We start from the raw sequence: 23,374 nt of genomic DNA on the forward strand, positions 1-23,374 counted from the left end.
CTGGAGTTCAAGGTCAGCCTGGCACATTGGAGATTGTGTCTCAAAACATCAAAAAGAAAGGGTTCAAAAAGACATCCTTTCTTCCTGTAAAATGATCCACGACATCTCTTTCAGATGCTGCTAATATAAGATGCCGGCATTTAGATGATTATACCTGTCCTAGACCGTTATTTAATGATGCCCCAAATATTTAATAATCACATCCAGTTTCCACTTGTTCAGCTCTGTTTAAACAGCACGAATTTCTTGGGGAGATATCGTATCATTGTGTTTCCCTGAACATCCTGAGCATTCCTCTATCAAGCCCCTGAGTGTCCTATCAAAGGAACATGAGATATGGTTTGAAACAAAAGTCTTCAGTTTAGTCTCTTTTATTGGCTCCGTGTCCTTCTGCATCTCCCTAGAAGCCTCCTTGCAAGGTTTAATTAAATCAACTATCCACTTAAAATAATTTTATTTTTCCATTTGTCATCTGGTCATCCAGATTTTATCGCAACATTGCTTAAGGCAGTGGGGAGGTGTCACAAAAATAAAGGGAGGTTACTATCCCTGGTGATGTGAGTAAGGAACTGGGCATGCATCAGAGGCTGTGTGTGTGACTGAGGCAAAGGGTGAAATGATTAGGAGTCCAGGAGTGGTAAAGACACATAACCTGCTGCTGGTATAGAAAGATACTTCAGAGATGGGAGCAACTGAGGTGAGCCATGTAGGGTGTATACAATTCAATGACAAGCGATAAAAAGTAGGTTACAGGCAGGGAAAACAGCTTAAAGATACTGAGGTATGCTTCTCCCAACTGAGCTGTCAGAAGGAAGTCTTTTTACATCCTGTCGCAACAAGTCCATGTGTTTAGATTAAAATTGATAACTGAAAAAATACATAAAAATTGCATCGTAGTTTGAATGTAATGACTGGGAATTAAAAGTTCATTTGGCAGGTATGTTACAATATGTTCAGATGTCAACATTAGAAGATGGGTAGCTGGGACACTAAATGTAGGGAGACCATTTTTTTTTTGTATGTGTTGTGCTGAGGGATAAGCCTTGAGTTCAAGACAAGAAGGAGCTAGATGAGATGGTAGGATATTCAGAGGAAGAGGTGATAAAATATGAGGACCTATCATATATAAAGAGAATCTTAGAAAGATGGGCTGGCAGATTGTATCTGTCACACAGCACTGCCCCAGATAGTCTGGTTCTATCTATAGCTTAGTGTATGAACATCTTGTGGCGAGACAAAGGCTGCAAACTATACTTCCTCAATTGTGTTGCACATCTTCTGAACTTTATATTTCGGATATTAAGATACTTCTTATTACCTTTGGACACACTCATTGTGAATTTCCCCCCCTCCTTAAAAAGCAGTTAGTAAATCAACAGTGCCTATTCTAATTGATGGCACTGTATTATCAAGGTTTAACATAAAATGAACATTATTGCTGTATTTCAGTTTTGCCTTAAAATAGTTATTTTAATCGCAATTAAGACAAACAGTCCAGAGTATAAATTACATTTAAATATTAAAAACACCATGAATATTATTCAGCAAGCACAGAAGATAAGATGATTCAACCTCCAGAGGTCTAAGCCAATTATGATTGCATCCATCACTACTTCCTGAGACCTCTGATAAATGTGTTCCTCTTTTAAGTGCTGGAAGGATACAAGTAAATGAGAAAAGGGCAATCTCTTGGACCGGGGATCCATGGGGATCCATGGCTGGAGTTCAGAAAAAGACAGGATGGACACACTTCATTTGAATACGGCAGAATGTGATGAATCATGGCAGGTGTTTTGGAGTGTCTGAGGAGAGATGCTCATTGCTTCTTGGGGCATCAGGTAGAACTTGGAGAAAGATAAGAAATTTAAGATGAACCTGGGAGGATGGGTGCCAATGTAGATAAAATGGATGAATTCCAGTATCAGAGGCCGTGTGTGTAACTGAGGCAAAGGGTGAATTGTTTAGATGTCCAGGAGTGGTAAAGACACATTACCTGCTCCTGGTATAGGAAGATACTTCAGAGGAGGGAGCATCTGAGGTGAACCACGTATTTTTGTGTTGTGAACATAAGTGAGAAACTGGAAAGAATCCCTGTGTGTTCAGGAACAGAGGCAGGACAGTGTCACTGGAAGGAAGGCCATGGGTGATAGTAACTACCCTGGGAAGCTTGGAGAAATTATTATTATCTTACTGGACATTGTGTGCCCCACATGATGATATGTAGCATCACTGGTCCTGAGGTAGAAGCTGAGCTGAGCACAATAAAGCTCGGGTCAATGATGTAGCTTAATCAGCAGTGTACGGACCTCTATTCCACCCTCTGGGCTTCCTCATTCCTAAGAAGGCACATGAAAGGGTACAAGCACAGGGACATGTGGCTAGGAAAGGCTATAGGCCAAAGGTCAGAGGAGTTACAAAAGATGTGAAGAAATCTGAACTTAATTCTGCAGCTGAAATGATGTAATTTTCTGCACTTTAAAAATCATGTGACCTTCCCACCATTGTTAGTGTACTAGAATTATACCATAATGGTCTTAGTGATATGGTGGCAGGGAAACTTAGGTTGTTGAGTCTACGGAACCTCTGAACCCTTAATTTTATTGTACTGCTTTGCATTGCCAAAGACTCTTCTGCCCATTATTATTTGATACTCATATTAATGCCGCATTTCTCTCTCTATTGAGTATATGAAGAAACATCCCAAATGACAATGGTCTTGCAAAAGTCCTTCAGGTGGTAGGTGGTCGGACTAGGGAAGTAGTAACTGTTCAGAAGCCTAGATAACTGCTGTTGTCTTCTTGTTCTTGAGTTCACTGGTTTTATCTCATCAAATTTCTCTTTGCTATCAGTCATACAAATGGGCATGCATATGGCTTAGTTTGCTCTGGAAAAAATCTCCAGTGCAGAAAATGGTGTCCTTATTAAGTGAAGAAATGGGCCACTCTGGGTGGCCCCTTGAACCCTAGTATCCGAAGTACAAGGACATTTCCTAGACTTTACACAAACATTTTGCTTCTCCCACCTACACCCTCTTATTTCAAAGTCAAATATGTAGCATTGCTTGGTTAAAGAAAAAGTGTCACTCACATTTTTTGCATCAATCACCACTCACCATGTATTGTTTGTAACATTTCAATCCCTTCCATTATATTTTGAGTCAATGTCCTGGCATACCAGGCTATGCCAGGAGTGAAGGGCATGTTCCACTTTTAATGTCATCTTGTCTCTAAAGAGTAGTAATAGATCGTATACTATGCTACAGATTAATCAAACATAGTGGCTGAAACCAACAGAAAGTCAGTCTCTGACAGTCTGGAGGCTGCAAGTCTGAAATCCAGCCACTACTTCACTGCGATTGAACAGAATTCTTCCATGGATCTTCCTCGTTTGTGGTGATGAGCATCCAACCTCAGTGTTTCTTGGTGCGCAAGTACAAAGCTTCAACTTCAAAATCTGTTTCTGCAGTCACTTTGGATTCTTCTCTACTGATAAAATCATTAGACCCATTGGACTAAAGCCTATTCTAATGATGTCATCTTATCATCATACCATCTGCAAAGACTTATTTTAAATGTATCCAGTCTTACAGGTATTAAGGGTTAGGAATTCAGACTTAAAAAAACACTTTATATTTTCACTAGAGTCTTAAAGTCATGAGGACAAGGGTCATATTTCCCATCTTATCAAGATTAGCACAATTGTTAGGTAACAGAATTGTAGCATAGTTTACTTGATCACCATTGGATGGTAACCTTGGCTGTCCTAGGTCCTAATTGTGTACCCTTGAGCAAGTGGGTTAGGCCCAGCAAAATTTTCTGGAAAAGGAGCAATATAGTACTATCCTTGCAGTTAGCATGAGATTAAGAACATCTGGAAGATGCCTGCCTCTTGTTATGAGTATTCAAGTAGGAAATGCTTGTAGAGCTCTGTTGAAGGAGACTGTGCGATGTACTGAGAGTTCTACCACTAAACCACTGCCTTTGGTTTTCACCTGCAAGTAAAAAATGTTCTGTGAGGTGACTCTGAAGTTTCTTCTACTCTGCATCTTGTAAATTTATTTTCTTGTTCCTTTAAGTGACAGAGGGCAAGGGAATGAGAGGGAGCAAGTGAGAGATTACTGATTGTATGTCATTTTGGAGATTCTAATATGGATTCATGGAAAGACACATTGTTAGTTTATGTCTCATGCATAGTACTTTGTGCTATATCTATTTAACCTACTATTTCTAGTTATTAGAATTTAAGAACTATTTCTTGTTCCTTTAAGTCAGGCTTTGTATTAGCTAAGGAATGATAGAAATGAATCAATATACTGTTTTTCATTGTATTGCATTTAAATCTCAAAGCAACTGAGATTTTATATCTATTTAAAATTGTAAATAGGCTAGGGTAGAAATAAAAATAAAGGATTCTGGTTTTCTTAGAAGTTACCTTCTTGCCCATCTGTAGCTCCTTCTGCTACACACACACACACACACACACACACACACACACACACACACACACTTCTAGATTATGAAAACAAAACTGGAGGAGCTGATCCACACTCCATCAGTTTCTGTGTGCTGACCCTCTTTGCTGATTCACTTACCATGTTCAAAGACATCCTCTACAGGTGGCAGAGTGACTCCCAGCAGCAGATGGGGAGCAGATTGGAGGGAGGACTATTTGGAGAACTCTAAGGGAAAGCTTCCTGGGAGCTGTTCCTTTTGGATGTGGTTTAACATCTTCCTCTATCCAATTGGGTTGAACCCATGCCTCTTTAGTTTCATTTGAGCTGGCATTTGAATGGAGAGAGAAGACAAGTGAGCTAGGATTGGGGGAACAACCTTGAGGAACAAAGAAGGAGTGCATAAGCTCCCTACAGGAGCTGCCTTCTGTGCAAGGGACAGAAGAACAGTCACTATAACTGGCTGAGAAGATGTGGCATGACATAGGGTATCTACCAGAACAAGCAGGAGCAGGAAGAGTGGACTAATGGGGAAACCACCCAGACTTCACCAAAGTATTTTGTTATTCCAAGTGTCTTATACAATTTCAGTTCCCAAGCAGGCCTCTAGCTTTCTAAGAAAGACTTTCCCAATTCTGCAGGGTTAACTGCCCACACTCAAGTGAAAGGGCAAGGTTATGTAAAAGGTGAGTGTTAGAGGGAGAGACAGGAGAAGAGGAAAGAACCACCCTCATTTATTTATCTTGAATTCTTATGAAAGGTTTGGTTTTGAAATGTGGTAAGGGAGAAAAAGGGTACAATGTGACTTAAGGTAGGCAGGCACACACACACACACACACAAAATCTAGCTGGCTCCTTAAAATTACCCGTGGATTATTGAAATTTCAAAAGCTGACTTAACAGTGTATAGATGAACACATACAAAAGAGGTTAAACCCTCTACAAGAGAGGCTTTGACAATCATCTTTCTCTCTTTTTCTTCTCCAGACCTATCACCAGTTGTTAATCCCACCAGTCTAGAGTAAGGTCATTACCACAATTTAGAGCCAAAATTGAAGCAAGCTTTAATTAAATCCTGGCCAGGTTGATGGACTTTCTGGCCAGGTCCATCTCTGGGTTTCCAGAAAATGGCCTCATTCACAGTATGCAGGGTCTTAAAAAGGCAAAACCCACAATTCATCACATTCTCCAATCAGGGGAGAGCATACATCTGGATGTATTTTCTGCCTAGGTACCTCTTACCTACATCCAATCAGTGCAAGCATACATCCTGATCCTGACAATATTTCCTGCCCACAGACCTCCTGCCCACACATGGTCAAGCACAAATGATGCAGATGGTTCAGAAAGACTTGTTTAGGAGAGTGAAAACATGTGGCTTGTTATCTTCCATAAACAATAGCTTCCAGCACTTCAGGAAGTATTGGTCCTTACACAGGGGGCTTACAGGTTAGAGGTATTTTGCTGCATGAATCTTTTAGACAGTAATTAAACAAGGTAACTTTGGCTCTCACATGGTAACCTGGATTAATGGGTCACTTTGTATTTTTTTTTATCTTTTCTTTATGTCTGCCTGTGTTAGTATTCAGACATGTATTGTTTTTTTAAAGCAAAAGTGGCTCACATCACACACTGCTCGTCTGACTTTGACTTAGAAGTCTTGATCACCACATGGATACGGGTTTTACACTTTCCAACTGGTACAGTGCACTCCATAGAATTAACACACCGCAAGTCACTTAGCGTCATCCTGCGTGATGCACAGTTAAACCTTTGTTTTGTAGTTTCAAACAGTCCTCGAGAATCATTCTCAGATTCTTTGCAGATAGAGGGGATTTCTGGGACTCTTAAAATCAGAAACAGTAGTTGCACACTTAATTTGATACTGTCAAATGACATCACTAATAAGCCTTGTAGATCTATCTTCCTACCCCGAGTGTCTAACTACCCATTTATTTGCAACTTGGACAGTACTATATGTCATCAAAGTCTTTTCCATCTGGCAATAGCTGAGTTGTTTTTCTACTTCCTGTTTCATTAAGAAGGTCGAACACTGAAAGGTGCACTGGTAATTCCTATTTCTTCTCTAAATATTTCTTCATGGGTTTGTAGTTTTAAAAATGGTTCTCTAAAAAATACAATTTGGAGAACTCTATTCACTCTCCTCCTCCTCCTCTTCCTCCTTCCCCTCCTCCTCCTCCTACCCCTCCTACCTCCTCTCCTCCTTCTCCTCCTCCTCTTCCAATTGTATGGATTGGACCCATGGCCTTGCACTTATCAGCCTAAGCATTCTATTTATCACAACCACAAAGTGATTGCATCTGTCAAGTAATACCTAGCTAGTTCTTCATTTTCATCTTGCCCATTGGGGTTTTCCCTAGACAAATTTTCACATCTTCATGCTGTTGATACTCTCTGAGTATTTATGAATTGTGTAGGAAAGCCATTCCTGAACTTAGTATATTGAAATATTCTATATTTTCTGTTTACTATATATTCTAAATGTGTGCATGTGACTGAATAAGTATCAGGAGTTTACTCAATTCTGACAAAAGGATATGACTTAATCCGCCCCCCCCCCAACACACAATAGGTCCTGGTTTATTTATTAAATGGCCTCTTCATTTCCTAATGGGTTAAATCACTTGATTATATAAATTTGTACACATGCTTGGATATTTTTGGGGTTTCAGTATTCATTCAACAACATGTGATACTATTTTTTCCTTTTAAATTTCCTTTTTAAAAATTATCTTATTTTCTATTCTTCTCTCATACATTATATTCTGACTGCAGGTTCCCCTCCTTCCTCTGCTCCCCATCCCTACCACCTCTCCTCACCCTCAGTTCCACCCCTCCTCCATTTCCCTTCAGAAAAAGAGAAGGTCTCCCAGGGTTTGCCACCAAACATGCAGCTCTGAGTTACATGGCATTACACAATATAGTATTCCCACTGCCTTGATGCACACACCACCGTCATTATTTTGCAATTTGTCTTGACTAGCCTTCTGCCTTTTCTCTTTCAGAGAGCTAGCTGTAAGAATGTTTGTTAAACATTGTAAACAAAACTATGGATTTTTTTTTATTTTTAATATTTTTATTACATATTTTCCTCAATTACATTTCCAATGCTATCCCAAAAGTCCCCCATAGCGCCCCCCACTTCCCTACCCACCCATTCCCATTCTTTTGGCCCTGGCATTCCCCTATATTGGGGCATATAAAGTTTGCAAGTCCAATGGGCCTCTCTTTCCATTGATGGCCGACTAGGTCATCTTTCGATACATATGCAGCTAGAGACAAGAGCTCCGGGGTTCTGGTTAGTACATCATGTTGTTCCAACAATAGGGTTGGAGATCCCTTTAGCTCCTTGGGCACTTTCTCTAGCTTCTCCATTGGGAGCCCTGTGATACATCCAATAGCTGACTGTGAACATCCACTCCTGTGTTTGCTAGGCCCCGGCATCATCTCACAAGAGACAGCTATATTTGGGTCCTTTCAGCAAAATCTTGCTAGTGTATGCAATGGTGTCAGCGTTTAGAAGCTGATTATGGGATGGATCCCTGGATACAGCAGTCTCTAAATGGTCCATCCTTTCATCACAGCTACGAACTTTGTCTCTGTAACTCCTTCCCTGGGTGTTTTGTTCCCAATTCTAAGAAGGTGCACAGTGTCCACACTTTGGTCTTCATTCTTCTTGAGTTTCATGCGTTTAGCAAATTGTATCTTATATCTTGGGTATCCTAAGTTTTGGGCTAATATCCACTTATCAGTGAATACATATTGTGTGAGTTCTTTTGTGATTGTGTTACTTCACTCAAGATGATGCCCTCCAGGTCCATCCATTTGGCTAGGAATTTCATAAATTCATTCTTTTTAATAGCTGAGTAGTACTCCATTGTGTAAATGTACCATAATTTCTGTATCCATTCCTCTGTTGAGGGACATCTGGGTTCTTTCCAGCTTCTGGCTATTATAAATAGGGCTGCTATGAACATAGTGGAGCATGTGTCCTTTTTACCGGTTGGGACATCTTCTGGATATATGCCCAGGAGAGGTATTGCTGGATCCTCCGGTAGTACTATGTCCAATTTTCTGAGGAACCGCCAGACTGATTTCCAGAGTGGTTGTACAAGCTTGCAATCCCACCAATAATGGAGGAGTGTTCCTCTTTCTCCACATCCTCGCCAGCATCTGCTGTCACCTGAATTTTTGATCTTAGCCATTCTGACTGGTGTGAGGGGGAATCTCAGGGTTTTTTTGATTTGCATTTCCCTGATGATTAAGGATCTTGAACATTTTTTCAGGTGCTTCTCTGCCATTCGGTATTCCTCAGGTGAGAATTCTTTGTTCATTTCTGAGCCCCATTTTTTAATGGGGTTATTTGACTTTCTGGAGTCCACCTTCTTGAGTTCTTTATATATATTGGATATTAGTCCCTTATCTGATTTAGGATAGGTGAAGATCCTTTCCCAATCTGTTGGTGGTTTTTTTGTCTTATTGATGGTGTCTTTAGCCTTGCAGAAGCTTTGTAGTTTCATGAGGTCCCACTTGTCAATTCTCGATCTTACAGCACAAGCCATTACTGTTCTATTCAGGAATTTTTCCCCTGTGCCCATATTTTCAAGGCTTTTCCCCACTTTCTCCTCTATAAGTTTCAGTGTCTCTGGTTTTATGTGAAGTTCCTTGATCCACTTAGACTTGACCTTAGTACAAGGAGATAGGAATGGATCGATTCGCATTCTTCTACATGTTCACAACCAGTTGTGCCAGCACCATTTGTTGAAGATGCTGTCTTTCTTCCACTGGATGTTTTTAGCTCCCTTGTCGAAGATCAAGTGACCGTAGGTGTGTGGGTTCATTTCTGGGTCTTCAATTCTATTCCATTGGTCTATTTGTCTGTCACTATACCAGTACCATGCAGTTTTTATCACAATTGCTCTGTAGTAGAGCTTTAGGTCCGGCATGGTGATTCCACCAGAGGTTCTTTTATCCTTGAGAAGAGTTTTTGCTATCCTAGGTTTTTTGTTATTCCAGATGAATTTGCAGATTGCACTTTCTAATTCGTTGAAGAATTGATTTGGAATTTTGATGGGGATTGCATTGAATCTGTAGATTGCTTTTGGCAAGATAGCCATTTTTACAATGTTGATCCTGCCAATCCATGAGCATGGGAGATCTTTCCATCTTCTGAGATCTTCTATAATTTCTTTCTTCAGAGACTTGAAGTTTTTATTATACAGATCTTTCACTTCCTTAGTTAGAGTCACGCCAAGATATTTTATATTATTTGTGACTATTGAGAAGGGTGTTGTTTCCCTAATTTCTTTCTCAGCCTGTTTATTCTTTGTGTAGAGAAAGGCCATTGATTTGTTTGAGTTAATTTTATATCCAGCTACTTCACCGAAGCTGTTTATCAGGCTTAGGAGTTCTCTGGTGGAATTTTTAGGGTTACTTATATATACTATCATATCATCTGCAAAGAGTGATATTTTGACTTCATCTTTTCCAATTTGCATCCCTTTGATCTCCTTTTGTTGTCGAATTGCTCTGGCTAGGACTTCAAGTACAATGTTGAATAGGTATGGAGAAAGTGGACAGCCTTGTCTAGTCCCTGATTTTAGAGGGATTGCTTCAAGCTTCTCACCATTTACTTTGATGTTGGCTACTGGTTTGCTGTAGATTGCTTTTATCATGTTTAGGTATGGGCCTTGAATTCCTGATCTTTCCAAGACTTTTATCATGAATGGGTGTTGGATCTTGTCAAATGCTTTTTCCGCATCTAAGGAGATGACCATGTGGTTTTTGTCTTTGAGTTTGTTTATATACTGGATTACGTTGATGGATTTCCGTATATTGAACCATCCCTGCATCCCTGGGATGAAACCTACTTGGTCAGGATGGATGATTGTTTTGATGTGTTCTTGGATTCGGTTAGCAAGAACTTTATTGAGGATTTTTGCATCAATATTCATAAGGGATATTGGTCTGAAGTTTTCTATCTTTGTGGGGTCTTTTTGTGGTTTAGGTATCAGAGTAATTGTGGCTTCATAGAATGAGTTGGGTAGAGTACCTTCTGTTTCTATTTTGTGGAATAGTTTGTGAAGAACTAGGATTAGATCTTCTTTGAAGGTCTGATAGAACTCTGCACTAAACCCATCTGGTCCTGGGCTTTTTTTAGTTGGGAGACTATTAATGACTGCTTCTATTTCTTTGGGGGATATAGGGCTGTTTAGATCATTAACCTGATCTTGATTCAACTTTGGTACCTGGTATATCTGTCTAGGAACTTCTCCATTTCATCCAGGTTCTCCAGTTTTGTTGAGTATAGCCTTTGGTAGAAGGATCTGATGGTGTTTTGGATGTCTTCAGGATCTGTTGTTATGTCTCCTTTTTCATTTCTGATTTTGTTAATTAGGATGCTTTCCCTGTGCCCTCTAGTGAGTCTGGCTAAGGGTTTATCTATCTTGTTGATTTTCTCAAAGAACCAGCTCCTTGATTGGTTGATTCTTTGAATAGTTCTTCTTGTTTCCACTTGGTTGATTTCACCCCTGAGTTTGATTATTTCCTGCCGTCTACTCCTCTTGGGTGAATTTGCTTCCTTTTGTTCTAGTGCTTTTAGGTATGTTGTCAAGCTGCTAATGTGTGCTCTCTCTAGTTTCCTTTTGGAGGCACTCAGAGCTATGAGTTTTCCTCTTAGAAATGCTTTCATTGCGTCCCATAAGTTTGGGTATGTTGTGGCTTCATTTTCATTGAACTCTTAAAAAGTCCTTAATTTCTTTCTTTATTCCTTCCTTGACCAAGGTATCATTGAGAAGTGTGTTGTTCAGTTTCCACGTGAAGGTTGGCTTTCTATTATTTATTTTGTTATTGAAGATCAGCCTTAGTCTATGGTGATCTGATAGGATTTCTTTAAGTGTGTTATTAAAGTCCTTCTTGAAGTCCTCTACCATCATCAGGAGATATGCTTTTAGATCCGTGTCTAGCTTTTCCGGTGTGTTGGTGTGCCCTGGACTGGGTGAAGTGGGAGTGCTGGGTTCTGATGATGGAGAGTGGTCTTGGTTTCTGTTAGTAAGATTATTACGTTTACCTTTCGAAAACTATGGATTTTGATGTGTAGCATGCTGAATACTTTGGGACATTTGAGGATAATAAGCTTGGTTATTAGATAGCCTTTGCTTGTGGCAAGGGGTCTGTGCTTCCGCAGTTGAAATTCTAGAGATGCCCTCATAACGTTATCAACATGTTTTCTAGACTCCTGATTGTTTATGATGTTGTAGGTGTTTTGATGTCTTTTTTACCCAATCTTTTAAGTTTCTTTGTAATATTGCAATATAACAATAAAATAAATTTAATGATTAAGTATATCTGTACAAGAGCTATAAAGTATCATATATAACAGTTGCTGTTGTATAAGCAACTTATTTATTTTGTACTTTATTTTTGCATTTTATACTCTGGAAAACTATTGCTAAGTTTCTTCTTTTTTTCTTTTGAAAGTAGGCATAGTATGTTGACCAGACTGGCTTTAACTCCTGGATCAAACAATACACCCACATTAGTTGTCCTGAGAAGCTGGAATTCCAGGACTCTACCACCTTGCCCTGCTAACTGTTAGCTCTTTATTGAGCTTTCTATGCTAGGGAGTCTAGCCATGAAAGTCTAGAATCATTAAATTATTTGTGGGTATGGATCAGCCTTTCAATATTTAGCATGCACTTGGGGGTATTACTTTTTAGACTTGATTTATAATATTTGTTTCTGATGAAGCCTGATTTGCTTGAAATTTTTAAAAGCAAAATGAATATTTATCATACCTCAGTTTCTGCTGAAAGGCAGCTCCACGCTACAAGGCTGTCTTTGCAAAGCAAAGATTGTGGTTCCAATCCTGCTCAAGTCAACTTGGTAAATGCATGAAAAAAGATGGTTCTAGAAAGTTTTAGAAAGACTCCAATAGGTTTCCTTTCACTGATGGTGACACTATTTGCTTTGTCTTTTTATTGAAAGAGACCTTTTTCTAACCCCAGTTTTATCTCTCTGAAAGAGAACCAATTCTGTGGAAACTGGGGGAGCTGTTCACTGGCCCTAGACTTTGCTGCAGAGGAGTCAATAGGTTATTGTTCTCTGGACACTGTGTAGCCTCCTTTCTGTCCTCTATAGGCCCGCTGTTTTCACTTGACTTTTACTTTTATCACCTAAGTAAGTTGGCCAGAATAGGAGGAACACAGCACAAGGGATGAATAGCCCAGCTACTGCAGGTCACAGCCAGGCTGCAAGTCAGAACTCCTGTTACCACCTCTTCCTCTTGACTTGGGTTGGTAATTTAAGAACTTTCCTTTCATCTGGAAGGGTACAACTTCAAAACTATTGCATTGGTGGCCTCTAAAATTCCAGAGAACACTTGTGCACTGCCAGATAATTTTGGGTAAGGAGCTGTACAGTCCATGGTGACTTTCAAAATACACATATTCCTGTCTCCAAGTGACCCCCATGCCACTTAAGACACTGACAGCATAATGTCCTACAGAACTATTTCTGCCACAATCTTTTTTCACAGCTGAAGCAGGGAGAAATGAGACTGGAACTATTATGAAGTGTTCAGTGATGTTTCTCTGTAATAAGCAAGTGGATGGACGTGGAAGGACATCTATTTTTATAGTTGAAGAAGACAGAGTTAACTTACCAGATTACTTCAAGAAGAGTTGATCTTGATAAGGCCTCTGATTAATTTAGGGTCCTCTAGGGTGATTTTATGATTCACCCATAGCTTCGTGAGCAAGTGAACTGAACATGAATAGGTTAGAAAATTGTTTTCTTATCCATATATTGAAAATATGGTTCATTATTATTTACTTTAGGGTTAAAGTTTTTCCTCTTTGTTCCTTTAATAGGTATTAATAACTCTGGTCATATGCTTGGTGCTTCTCCATAGTGCAGTTGCAAGGAGCTTTAATGAGCCACCTCTGTTATTTCTCTTCCTTGAACTGTCTACTCTCTAGAGAAAGCCTTTCTCTATAATTTTAGGTTACCTTTTTCTGAAGATGAACACTCTCTTTTGGAGAATGGTATCTAATTCCCATTGATTCAGGGAAAATGGAAATGCCCAAACCAGTCACTAGAACCAGCTGATAATGGAGTTCAAGATTTGGCTCAGTGAGTAAAAATGGTGGCCACCTTTCTGAACTACTGGATTTCAGATTTCAGCACCCATGATTGGCCATTCAGAACCTTCAGTTCCAGGAGATTTGACACCTTTTTCTGGAACCTGCATAAAAGCAGGTGTACACATGGACTCCAGTGTACACCCCACACCCCTGTATATCACATCTTAATACAAATTTAAAAGAAATACTAAAAGCAACTAGATAATCTTTATACTTAAAAAAGAAAGTAAGTAATTTTCTGAAATGAAATTTACCTTCTGCAGATTCAAATACACAACAGTCTGCTTTCACCTATGTAGCTCTGACTTATTACTTATGTCCAGGGAGTCAAAGAAAAGATTTTGGTGCAAATAAAGACCAAGGCCAAAACTTAAAAAGAAAAATATGTAAGTGAACCAACAAAATGAAACTAAATGCTATAGTAGTTTAGAAAGCCAAACAAACCTTGAACAAATAATATCACCAAGCCAGAATTAAAACCAAATCAATTGTTGCAGAAATCTCTTCCATGTCCATGTGAATGACTAGATTTTCTAAAATTTATTTTATTTTATTTTATTTTGAGCTAAGAGGCATGGCTCTCGGAAGGAGCAAGCCTGAATCAAAAGTGGGGGTCAAAGCATGTCCAAACCTCAGAAATCTCACTGTGAGGTTGGCAGGAATAGGATCTTGTCCTCTCCCCACCACCCACCCCCTAACCCCCAACCCTGCTCCATACCTGCATGTCTTGGTGCATGTAGCCCTGTGCAGGGGTGGGGGTTTGGTAGGGGGCACTCCACCTCCAGCCCTTTGCCTCACAAGAGGAGGTCACTTTCTGGGTAAACTTCCTTTACCCTTGTAAGGTCATATCCAGCAGCACCTGGAATTCCTCCTCATGCAAATGAGGCATTCCTAGCCACCAACCCCAGCCAATGACGTTCACTCATCCTGATAGCCCCTACTCACCCCCAAAGGCTTAAGTAGCTCCTCTCCAATAAACGGAAACAGTTATTCACAGCTGTTGGTTCCCTGCACACTCACCACTGAAGACCAAGATCCTGCCTGCACTCACCTGCCTGGCCATGCTTCCTTCCCTCCAGTCCAGCCTGGTGTGCAATGAGTCTGGTTATCCAGAGGGGGAAGCAGACATGGGGTGACAAAGAGGAGTGCAGAAATTTTACAAGAACTGACTCTAACAGTACTTTGTGAGTACATCTTGCTGAGTTAACTACAGGGACTGCATGTTTTCTAGCTTTACACTCTGGGAGGGTGATGAGAGCCTCTGCTGCACTCGTGGACACTGGGTAGTTGACAGGCAAGTTCATAGGGAACTTAAGGTTGTTCCATTTGAAGGGTTCCCTTCTGAATTCTTACTACTTAAAACCAAGCTCACTAGTAATAGCTTATTTTGTACAGTATGTTAAACATGGACGCTTACATCTGTCCCTTCTAAATGCCATGTTTATATACATGGAAACTGAGCATACATGAATCCTATGTAGAGTGTATGAATCAGCTCAGGCTGCTGGAAAATAGACAAAGCATAACAAGTCCCATAGTATAAGACACACCATTCACTGGTTGGCTCCACACACAAGACATTTTTATTTTCAGGATCCTGGAGGTTTCCAAGTCCAAGATCAAAGTGCTGAATGATTCATCTGGAATATCCTCCTACCTTCAGATGGCTGCTTCCTTGTGTCCTCATGAGGAAAGAGACTTCTCTGATGTCTGTTTTTATAAGGATATACAGCCCCTTAGATCACGGCTCCAGCCCTTTGACCTCATCTAACCTTGAGTACCTCTTTATCCAATAGCAGTCTACACTGGAAGTTAGGGCATTAACATAGTCACAGAGTGAAACACATATTAATCTGTATTCTTAAAGCAGAGCCAGGATTAGAATCTCGAAGCCTCTGTCAGACCAGAGGAGTCAATATTCTTGGTATTTTCATGGACGGTTAGGATAGTTAACAGGTTGGCCACAGTTTCTTGAAGAACTTCTTATCATTCCCCCTGTTTTCTGGACTCAGCACATCCTGTTTACTTGCCTCTACTAAATCTTCCTATGCCCATTAGGGTTTACTTCATTCATACTAAAGACAGATTTCTATAAATAAACAAAATGCTTCATTCATATAAGAAGAACACTTGCCCCAAACAATGGAAAGTAAATTTTTGGAACATGTGGCACAGGCTTTTAAAGAATTCTGTTCTCACACTCAGATTACCCTTGAGGAGGAACAAGATAGCCCCTCTGGAATATGATATGACTCTCTCTCTCTCTCTCTCTCTCTCTCTCTCTCTCTCTCCTATCCATCCTTCCCTTTTCTTTCTTTCTTTCTTTCTTTCTTTCTTTCTTTCTTTCTTTCTTTCTTTCTTTCTTTCTTTCTTTCTTTCTTCCTTCCTTCCTTCCTTCCTTCCTTCTTCCCTTCCTTCCTTCCTTCCTTCCTTCCTTCCTTCCTTCCTTCCTTCCTTCCTTCCTTCCTCTCTCTCTCTCTCTCTCTCTCTCTTTCTTTCTTTTATTTTCTTTCTTTTCATTAGGTTGGATTTACTTCCATGATGGTTCAGGAAATTACAATTTAATTAATTTTTAACATATAACTCCTTTCTCTTTTACTAACCTTTTATTCTCACAGACAGACATTTCTTTTACAGTTTGTACATTTAAGACAAAATGTAAACTTAAAGTTAAAAGTTGCCTCTTGGTCTCTCCTAACTGAGAGGATGTGGTACATTAATGTAGAAACTGTCGTGAGTGTATCTGACTATGACCCACATGTGGTATTTAGATCTTAAAGAGATGATCCGAAGAAGTATGACAGGCCTCTTTAGAGAGTAGAGTGCAGAAAGAACGTCAAATCTGTCCTTTCTGTCCTATGGACACTGAAGCACACCTCAGACCTGCATGGTAGACAGATTGAGCAGATTGTCTACTGTATCCCCTTCTCACAGTAATGAAGAGGCTGAGAGGGAATGGAAGGTAAATCCCAAAGGGAAAAAAAGCCCACAACTTCTAAAAACCTACACAGTCACACACTGCTGTAAGTCAACAATTTGGTGTCTGAAGGCTACGTTGTCATTGAAGATGAGTCATTTTATCATAGATGACACTACTGATCGGGATATTATTCAAAGTGTGTAGTAAGTGGCATGATGTAGGCCTCAAGAATCAGAAGAGAGACCCGAACCATCAAGATTGGCCAGTTCGTAAATACATTTGTGGGTGTGACCTGACTGATGTGTATGGGCAGGGAGCAGATGCGCCTTTGTTTTTTTGTTTTTTTGTTTTTTTTTTATACTAATGGAATATAAATGTAAATGTAGTTATTGAAAGAGTCAGCTTGTTAGGTGCATTTTATGGCATATAGTGAAACATGCTTCCTCCTCTCTCCAGTCAATCATTAATGTCTGCAATCTACAGACTAATACCTCATAACACTGAACTTGTACAGTTACTGTTTTCATTGATAGAACTTGGCTTGATTCAATGTTTGGAAGTATTAACACATTTACCTGACTGTAAAATTCCTAGAGGAAAAAAAATATTGTTAAGCTACCAAAGTTACCAGCACTTTCTTTTGAATTACACATATCTGCCCCCTAAAAGGATGTGTGCTTGTTATCTCCAACTTGGATTTTGTATGTTTTCAGGGACATCATCTTCTTTCGATCCTAATTCAGTTCCAACAGTAAGGAGTCATGCTGTGGTAGAGTGTTACCTTTCTCAGATCCGGCTTCCTCTTTTCATTAATTCTGACGACTTTATGACTCACACTTGGCCAGTTCTGCTTGGGTTGAACTCACCTCGAGTTCTAGTGCACACATTCCATTCTAGCTTGGAGCTTTTCTAACTCTTGCAAACTCTAGTAGTGACCTTCCAAACGACTTTTACGTGCGTGTTTGACTTCTGTGATATTTAAAACTTCTCCTTTTTATTTTTGCTTTGATTCTGCCTTTTACTTTCCTGCTTCTGGGTGAAACCTGTTATCTTCAACTACTTGAAAAGTACAAAATTAAAAAAATAAAAAAAGCAGCTCTTTTCAAGCTCCTTCCGCCCCCACTGTGATGGCATACTGCCACAGGAACCATCCTGTGTTATCTTAGCTTGACGACCCCCTTCTTTCCCACCGCTTTCTTCCCCCCTAAAGTTGTAGGTATGAGTAGCCCCAGATACGAACAACGTTCTGCACTAAATACGCTGCCTTTCCTTTCTCTCCCCGGTATGTTCTTATAAAGCTGATGGGTAATTGCGGTAAGAATAAAGCGGCATAAAGGCAATTAGGTGAATGTCAAATGGCTACAGCTCTAGGGACAGAATGCATTTTTGATGAACTTTAATGAGCTAGAGGGAGGAACACCACAAGGACTTTACCAGAGAACAATCTGGCCAGCACCTGTGACATTTACAGCCAAAGGATTGAGCGAGGGCACAGTCTGTTAAGTGCACGGAGGTGCTAATATTAAATGAGAACGCGGGTAGTAAGCAAATGAGTGAACTTGAACAAAGTTGTTTTCTTTTCTTTCTCTGGAAAATTCTGTTTTGAGTACCCATAGCCATAGAGTATCAAACTCTATGTTCTGAGTGTTTGAGGGAGGAAAAGTACACTGATATTTTTTTCTTTTTTTTTTTAATTGTAGAAAAGGAACGCAAGGTTCTCTCAGGAGCGCTGGAGAGTAGGAGTGACCTCCTCTATAGGCTTTGTGCAACAGTGTCTCAAACCACAGCAGTCACATGGGTTCTGTTGGCTTCGCTACTTTTTCGACTGCGTGTCAGAGGGCTGTGCATTTCGCTTCCTCCCTCCTGCAAGGCCAGGGAACCATGTGTTGGCGGGATTAATCTTTGCCCACAATGTCTCTGCAAAGGCTTCTGCAGCGGCAGGGCAGCAATGGCAATTTGGAGTACTGTGCTGACTCTGCCTACGGCTCCTACTCCGTCCTCACCGGCCAGCTCACGATGGAAGACAACCGAAGGATTCAAGTGCTGGCAGACACTGTAGCTACTTTGCCCCGGGGACGAAAGCAGGTAAGGTTGCAGCGCTGTCTAGAGTGTTCACGTTTGCCTGACCTCTGCTGAAAGTGGTACCGGCTCCTGCGTGTCTCTGTTAACTTTGACTACCAGCCTTACTCCCTGCACTTAGGAGTCATTTCGGTTCTTATTCAAAGGAGAGTTCTTTTCCCTGAGGAGAACCTCTGTCTACTACCCAATTAACTTAGAAATTAATGACTGAGAGTACATGTGAGGGGGGAGGTGACATGTCTACCAGAGATAGTATCACAGTTGAAGGATGAAAAAACAGTCACTTTTTTTTTTTTTAAAGTAAGACTCAAATATTTGTCTTCATTTAAATATGTGCTCAGGTAAAATGAAAGTTGTTGAGAACAACGAACGTGAAGGTCATTTACAGGTACACAACCCACACGACCAACACTCCTCAGTTTGTGTATCTGTTCATTGTCTCCCTCTGGGCTTACCTCCAGGCCCTGTCAGTTCACAATTGAGAGAAGACTTCTTGAACACTACCTCTGTCAGCCAAGTGAATTCTTCAGCCCCGGAGCAATGATAGAACCTTGGGCTATTGGGAAGTAGGACTTTTGGGGGGAGGTGAAGGTTGGTTAGAATCCCAGCTGGGCTGCTTGGTAGCTGTGGCATACAGAGCAAGTTGGTAGCTGCCCCATAATGCTCACATTATGTCTTTCTGAAAAGGAAGCTATCAAACTAAAGTCCATTCACTTGATTAGGTAACAGCAGAAACAACCTCCTTGAACCCTCTGCCCTTTAAGTAAGGAAATATACAGGGCACTTGGTACTCAATAAAGGTTGCTCTAAAATTTTTATGAAATGTCTTTAGAGATGAAAACTCAACTGGAAAAGTCTGTGTCTAGTGAATTTGTTCCGAATCTTTGGTCTTCCATTTGTAATACATAAGAATGAACTATATACCACTTTATGTATTTTGATCATATAATTTTCTATAAGGTCCAAGGTGTGTATTTGAATTTATATAAACAGTCATGCTCAAGACGTTTAGAACTGACTTAAAACACAGCTTTGTGGCTTACTACATTGTGCATATTGTGTTCTCCTCTGAGCTCATCTAACTTCAGCATTACAAAGTTGAAGCGTAGAGGAGAGTCAGGACCTGATGTGGTGAGCGGATTCCTTGGCATTTTCCACAGTGATGAAGCTCATTTGCTAGTAGTTGATTGTCATTCTCAATCCAAAGTGCTTTCATAATACAAAGTTTGGTGAACATCTGTATCAATTTATAAATGGGCAACACAGGAAACGCCAACGGGTTTACTCAGATTCTAAACAGAGAGCAGTCTGTTTCTCTTTCTATTTGCTACAAAGCCATTACACCAAATTCTGATCATTTGCTATCCTACGATTTGTTCTCGGCATATATCACTTACCAGGAAAAATACTGTTAATAACTGCACCACGGAGGGAATCTTTCCAGATCTTGTTCTCAGCTCAGGCTTTACACTGTGCCAGTCCCTGCCAGGTAAATCAAGCTATATGTCAGCCCTGAGGGCTGGAGAAGGGTTAGCATTAGGGGACAGTTTGAGCAGGTGTTGGACAGCATATATGTAACATGTCTCCATAAATTGTCTTGCAGGCTGTAGGGTATTCCTAAGCCTGGGAATCCCTAATGTGGGGGCACAGACTCTGGTGTGTCAGGAAAAGCCAGTGTGTGCCTGTGAGAGCTGAGAGGAGGGACAGCATGTTGCAAATTTCCTTGAGAAAATAGTGCAGTTGGCTCTTGCTATCCACAGAGCATTGGTTCCAAAACTACCATCTTTGAAAAATCAAAGACTAGAGATGTTGGAGTCCCTGATATAAAATGGCAGCATATTTGCCTATAAACTACTAAGACCATGTCTAATACCTAAGACAATATCACTTGCTATGTGAGTAGCTGTCACATTAGAGCATTTAGAGGCTGAGGGTTGAAAAGAAACTTACACATGTTCAGTACAGAACATGCCATGTGTTTCGTTTCTATGGAGTATTTTCATCATCACCTGGTTGAACGGACAGATTCAAAACTATCATTTGACCAGCACCTATAGCCATTGAATAATTGGTTTGAGATATTGTGGATTTTAGGAACTTCATTCTAGAAATGAGACAAGTAGGTGGAGGAACTTTTACAGTAGTTGGTGAAGGAGTAGACGAGGCAATGGAGAGAAAGGGTAAAGACTTGTTGATCAACAGCAGTAAGGACCAAGGAGATCCAGCTGGCTTTTAAGCCTGAGTTTAGATAGTACAAAGTGGAAAAGGACAGTAAGAAGGACTGGATGGGTATTAAAGGGGACCATAGAGGGATTTATGAATATAAAATGTGTGAGCACACAGACTTGATATGCCACCCACTTATGTATGGGCCCTGTTGTATTTCTTCGCTTTCTCCTCTCATACGCTTAAACACACTGTGTGATGTACTTCTTCTATCCTTGAAACCTTTTCTTACTTTTCTATTTCCCAAAGGGGAAAAAAACAAAAACAAAATGAAACCAAACATTTTGGGCATAGACTCCTATAATCCCTGTCAGTGAATCTTCAAAAAGGTATATGTCAAGATTTTATAGTTTCCCACAGGGATAGTCACCTTCTATTAATTATTTCTTAGAAAAACAAACAGACAAGCAAACAACAATTACAAAAACAGCAGCCCACCCCTCTGGCCCTGTGTGAATGGTCTGTACCAGGATCCTATGAGGCAATTGCGGTAACAGGTGTTCCTCTGTCTGCTGTTATTCTTGCTACTCTGAGGGTGACATCAGCGTTCATACTTCTTGTTGTTGTGGCTTTGGCTTCTGCAAAGCTATAAGTGGCTAGCTTGTAGCTTCAGCTTAATTTTCAGGATCCACTGGTTGTTTGCACTCAGGGTTGTTTAAAAATAGATCTCCCCGCCCCTCTTTCTCTGTGTGTGTGTGTGTGTGTGTGTGTGCGTGTATTATTTCAGTACCTGCATTTGTAGAAGTGCCAGACACACCAAGAATGCTTCTAATTTTGAACCTTGGTTGTTTTTTTTAAAGTGGGGGGGGGGGCAAAGTCCCTGCAATATAAACTCCTGAGGGAGGGTGTTGCCAGGAAAGGGAAGTTTTATAACCATGCCATGCCCCAGGGGTAGGTATTGTGCCTGACTGCCTCTCCCAGGAGACTGTACTGAAGGTGGCTTTTACCTAGTGCTCCAGTGACAACAGGGAATCTGGTACACAGGTATGACGTTTGAGTATGAATTAGACCCAAACAGATCATCATTGTCTAATTTTCTCTTAGTGAGGAAATTAGCGCTAATGAGGAAGCTTCTGGATGGCTGGCTTCACATACACTTTTGGTTAGGGATGGTGCTAAATGCTTGTAAGGGGTATATCTCTGGGTAGGGGTCTGCCTACAGGGAGGACTTTCTTTGTCCTAGTACCTCATCAATAGGCAACATCAATACTGTAGTGTTATGTCTGGGTTAATACCCAACCATTCTTTAAGATTTATTTATTTGTGTTTATGAATACACTGTTGCTGTCTTCAGAGACAGCAGAAGAGGATACCACATCCCATTTCAGGTGGTTGTGAGCCACCATGTCATTGTTAGGAATTGAACTTAGGACCTCTGGAAGAGCAGTCAGTGCTCTTAACTGCTGATCCATCTCTCCAGCCCTTCAACCATTCTTTAAAAGAGGTGCGGGGCTGTGATCAGACCTTCCTGGAAGCTGGGACAACCCATTTACAGGAGTATGGGTCTGATAGGTATGGCATTGACTTTACTTTCGTTATTTTGTTGTGTCTTTGGATAGTTTGATAATCCTTTCTGTTTTAATGGTCTGACTTTCAAAAGTAGGGGAGAGCTGTATTCATGAAACAGTTGGGAGTAAAAGTAAGATAGGCAGGCGACTGGGAAGAGCCAAGGACATAACTTGAAACAAAGTACTTAAAAAAAAAAGAAAGAAAAAGGAAGAGAAAAAAAGGCCCACTTTTGAATCTGTACCCTCTCCTTACCACACCTACATTTTGTGTGTGGGGGTGGGGTGGGGTGGGGTGGGGGGGAAGTGAGGTCACAGAGCCCGGGTGAGAACATAACAATCTAACCTAGCAGCAAAAGTGGCTTCAGTGTTGGTCTCTGAGCTGCTCTGTGGCAGGTTATCCATCAAGCTGTGTTTCCGATTTCCTTCTATTTTGCACACTGACAGCTGCTGTATTTGGTCTTGATTTTGCACTAAAGAGAGACCCGTGAATCACACTGCATAGCAGGAGGCATGGTGTGTGGAATATTAATGCCTTGTCTCTTAAGTTGTCTCACTGAAAGCAGAGGAACTTCTCTAAGATCAGCCCTAGACACCAGGCTCCTGGCTAGTGAGGAGATAAGGAGCCTCCTCTCCTGCAGTCAGAGCCCAATGTGTAGCTTTCAAGCCTGCCAAGTTGCTAAACCTAGACTTCTCATATTAGATAATGTGTAATAAAAGACAGCTGTTGTCAGCATATGCTGTAAATTGCACACCAGTTCTCCATTCATGAATTTGGGGGCGGGGTTTGGGGCATCATTACAACTCAGAAGAACTCTGGCTGGGAGGGCAGTCTGGGGCACACCTACTCCATCCAAGTCTACATCTTTAAATAGGGCTGGTGCATGCTAGGGAGAGGGAGATGGGGAAAACTTGATTCGGAAGTCTCGGGCACACTCCGAGTAACACAGGCAGTTTAGCAGGCGAGCAAGGCAGAAGATTGAGAGTTTCTTTTATGTGATCCTTTAAGGCAGCCCCGATAAAAATTAAG

At 40.7% G+C, this 23,374-nt stretch overlaps 1 protein-coding gene across 1 annotated transcript in view; it reads left to right on the forward strand.

Moving 5' to 3' along the window:
- Nucleotides 1–23,374, forward strand: part of Cytip (cytohesin 1 interacting protein) — a 66,022-nt gene that overhangs the window by 21,311 nt on the left and 21,337 nt on the right. Inside the window, exon 2 of the mRNA XM_021152841.3 lies at nt 18,235–18,619. Coding sequence (XP_021008500.1) covers nt 18,446–18,619 — 174 coding nt within the window. The 5' untranslated portion in view covers nt 18,235–18,445. The remainder of the gene's footprint in view (nt 1–18,234; nt 18,620–23,374) is intronic.

This window comes from Mus caroli, unplaced genomic scaffold (genome assembly GCF_978045245.1).
Source record: "Mus caroli unplaced genomic scaffold, Mus_caroli_1 scaffold_2, whole genome shotgun sequence".
In the NCBI taxonomy this organism is placed as follows: Eukaryota; Metazoa; Chordata; class Mammalia; order Rodentia; family Muridae; genus Mus; species Mus caroli.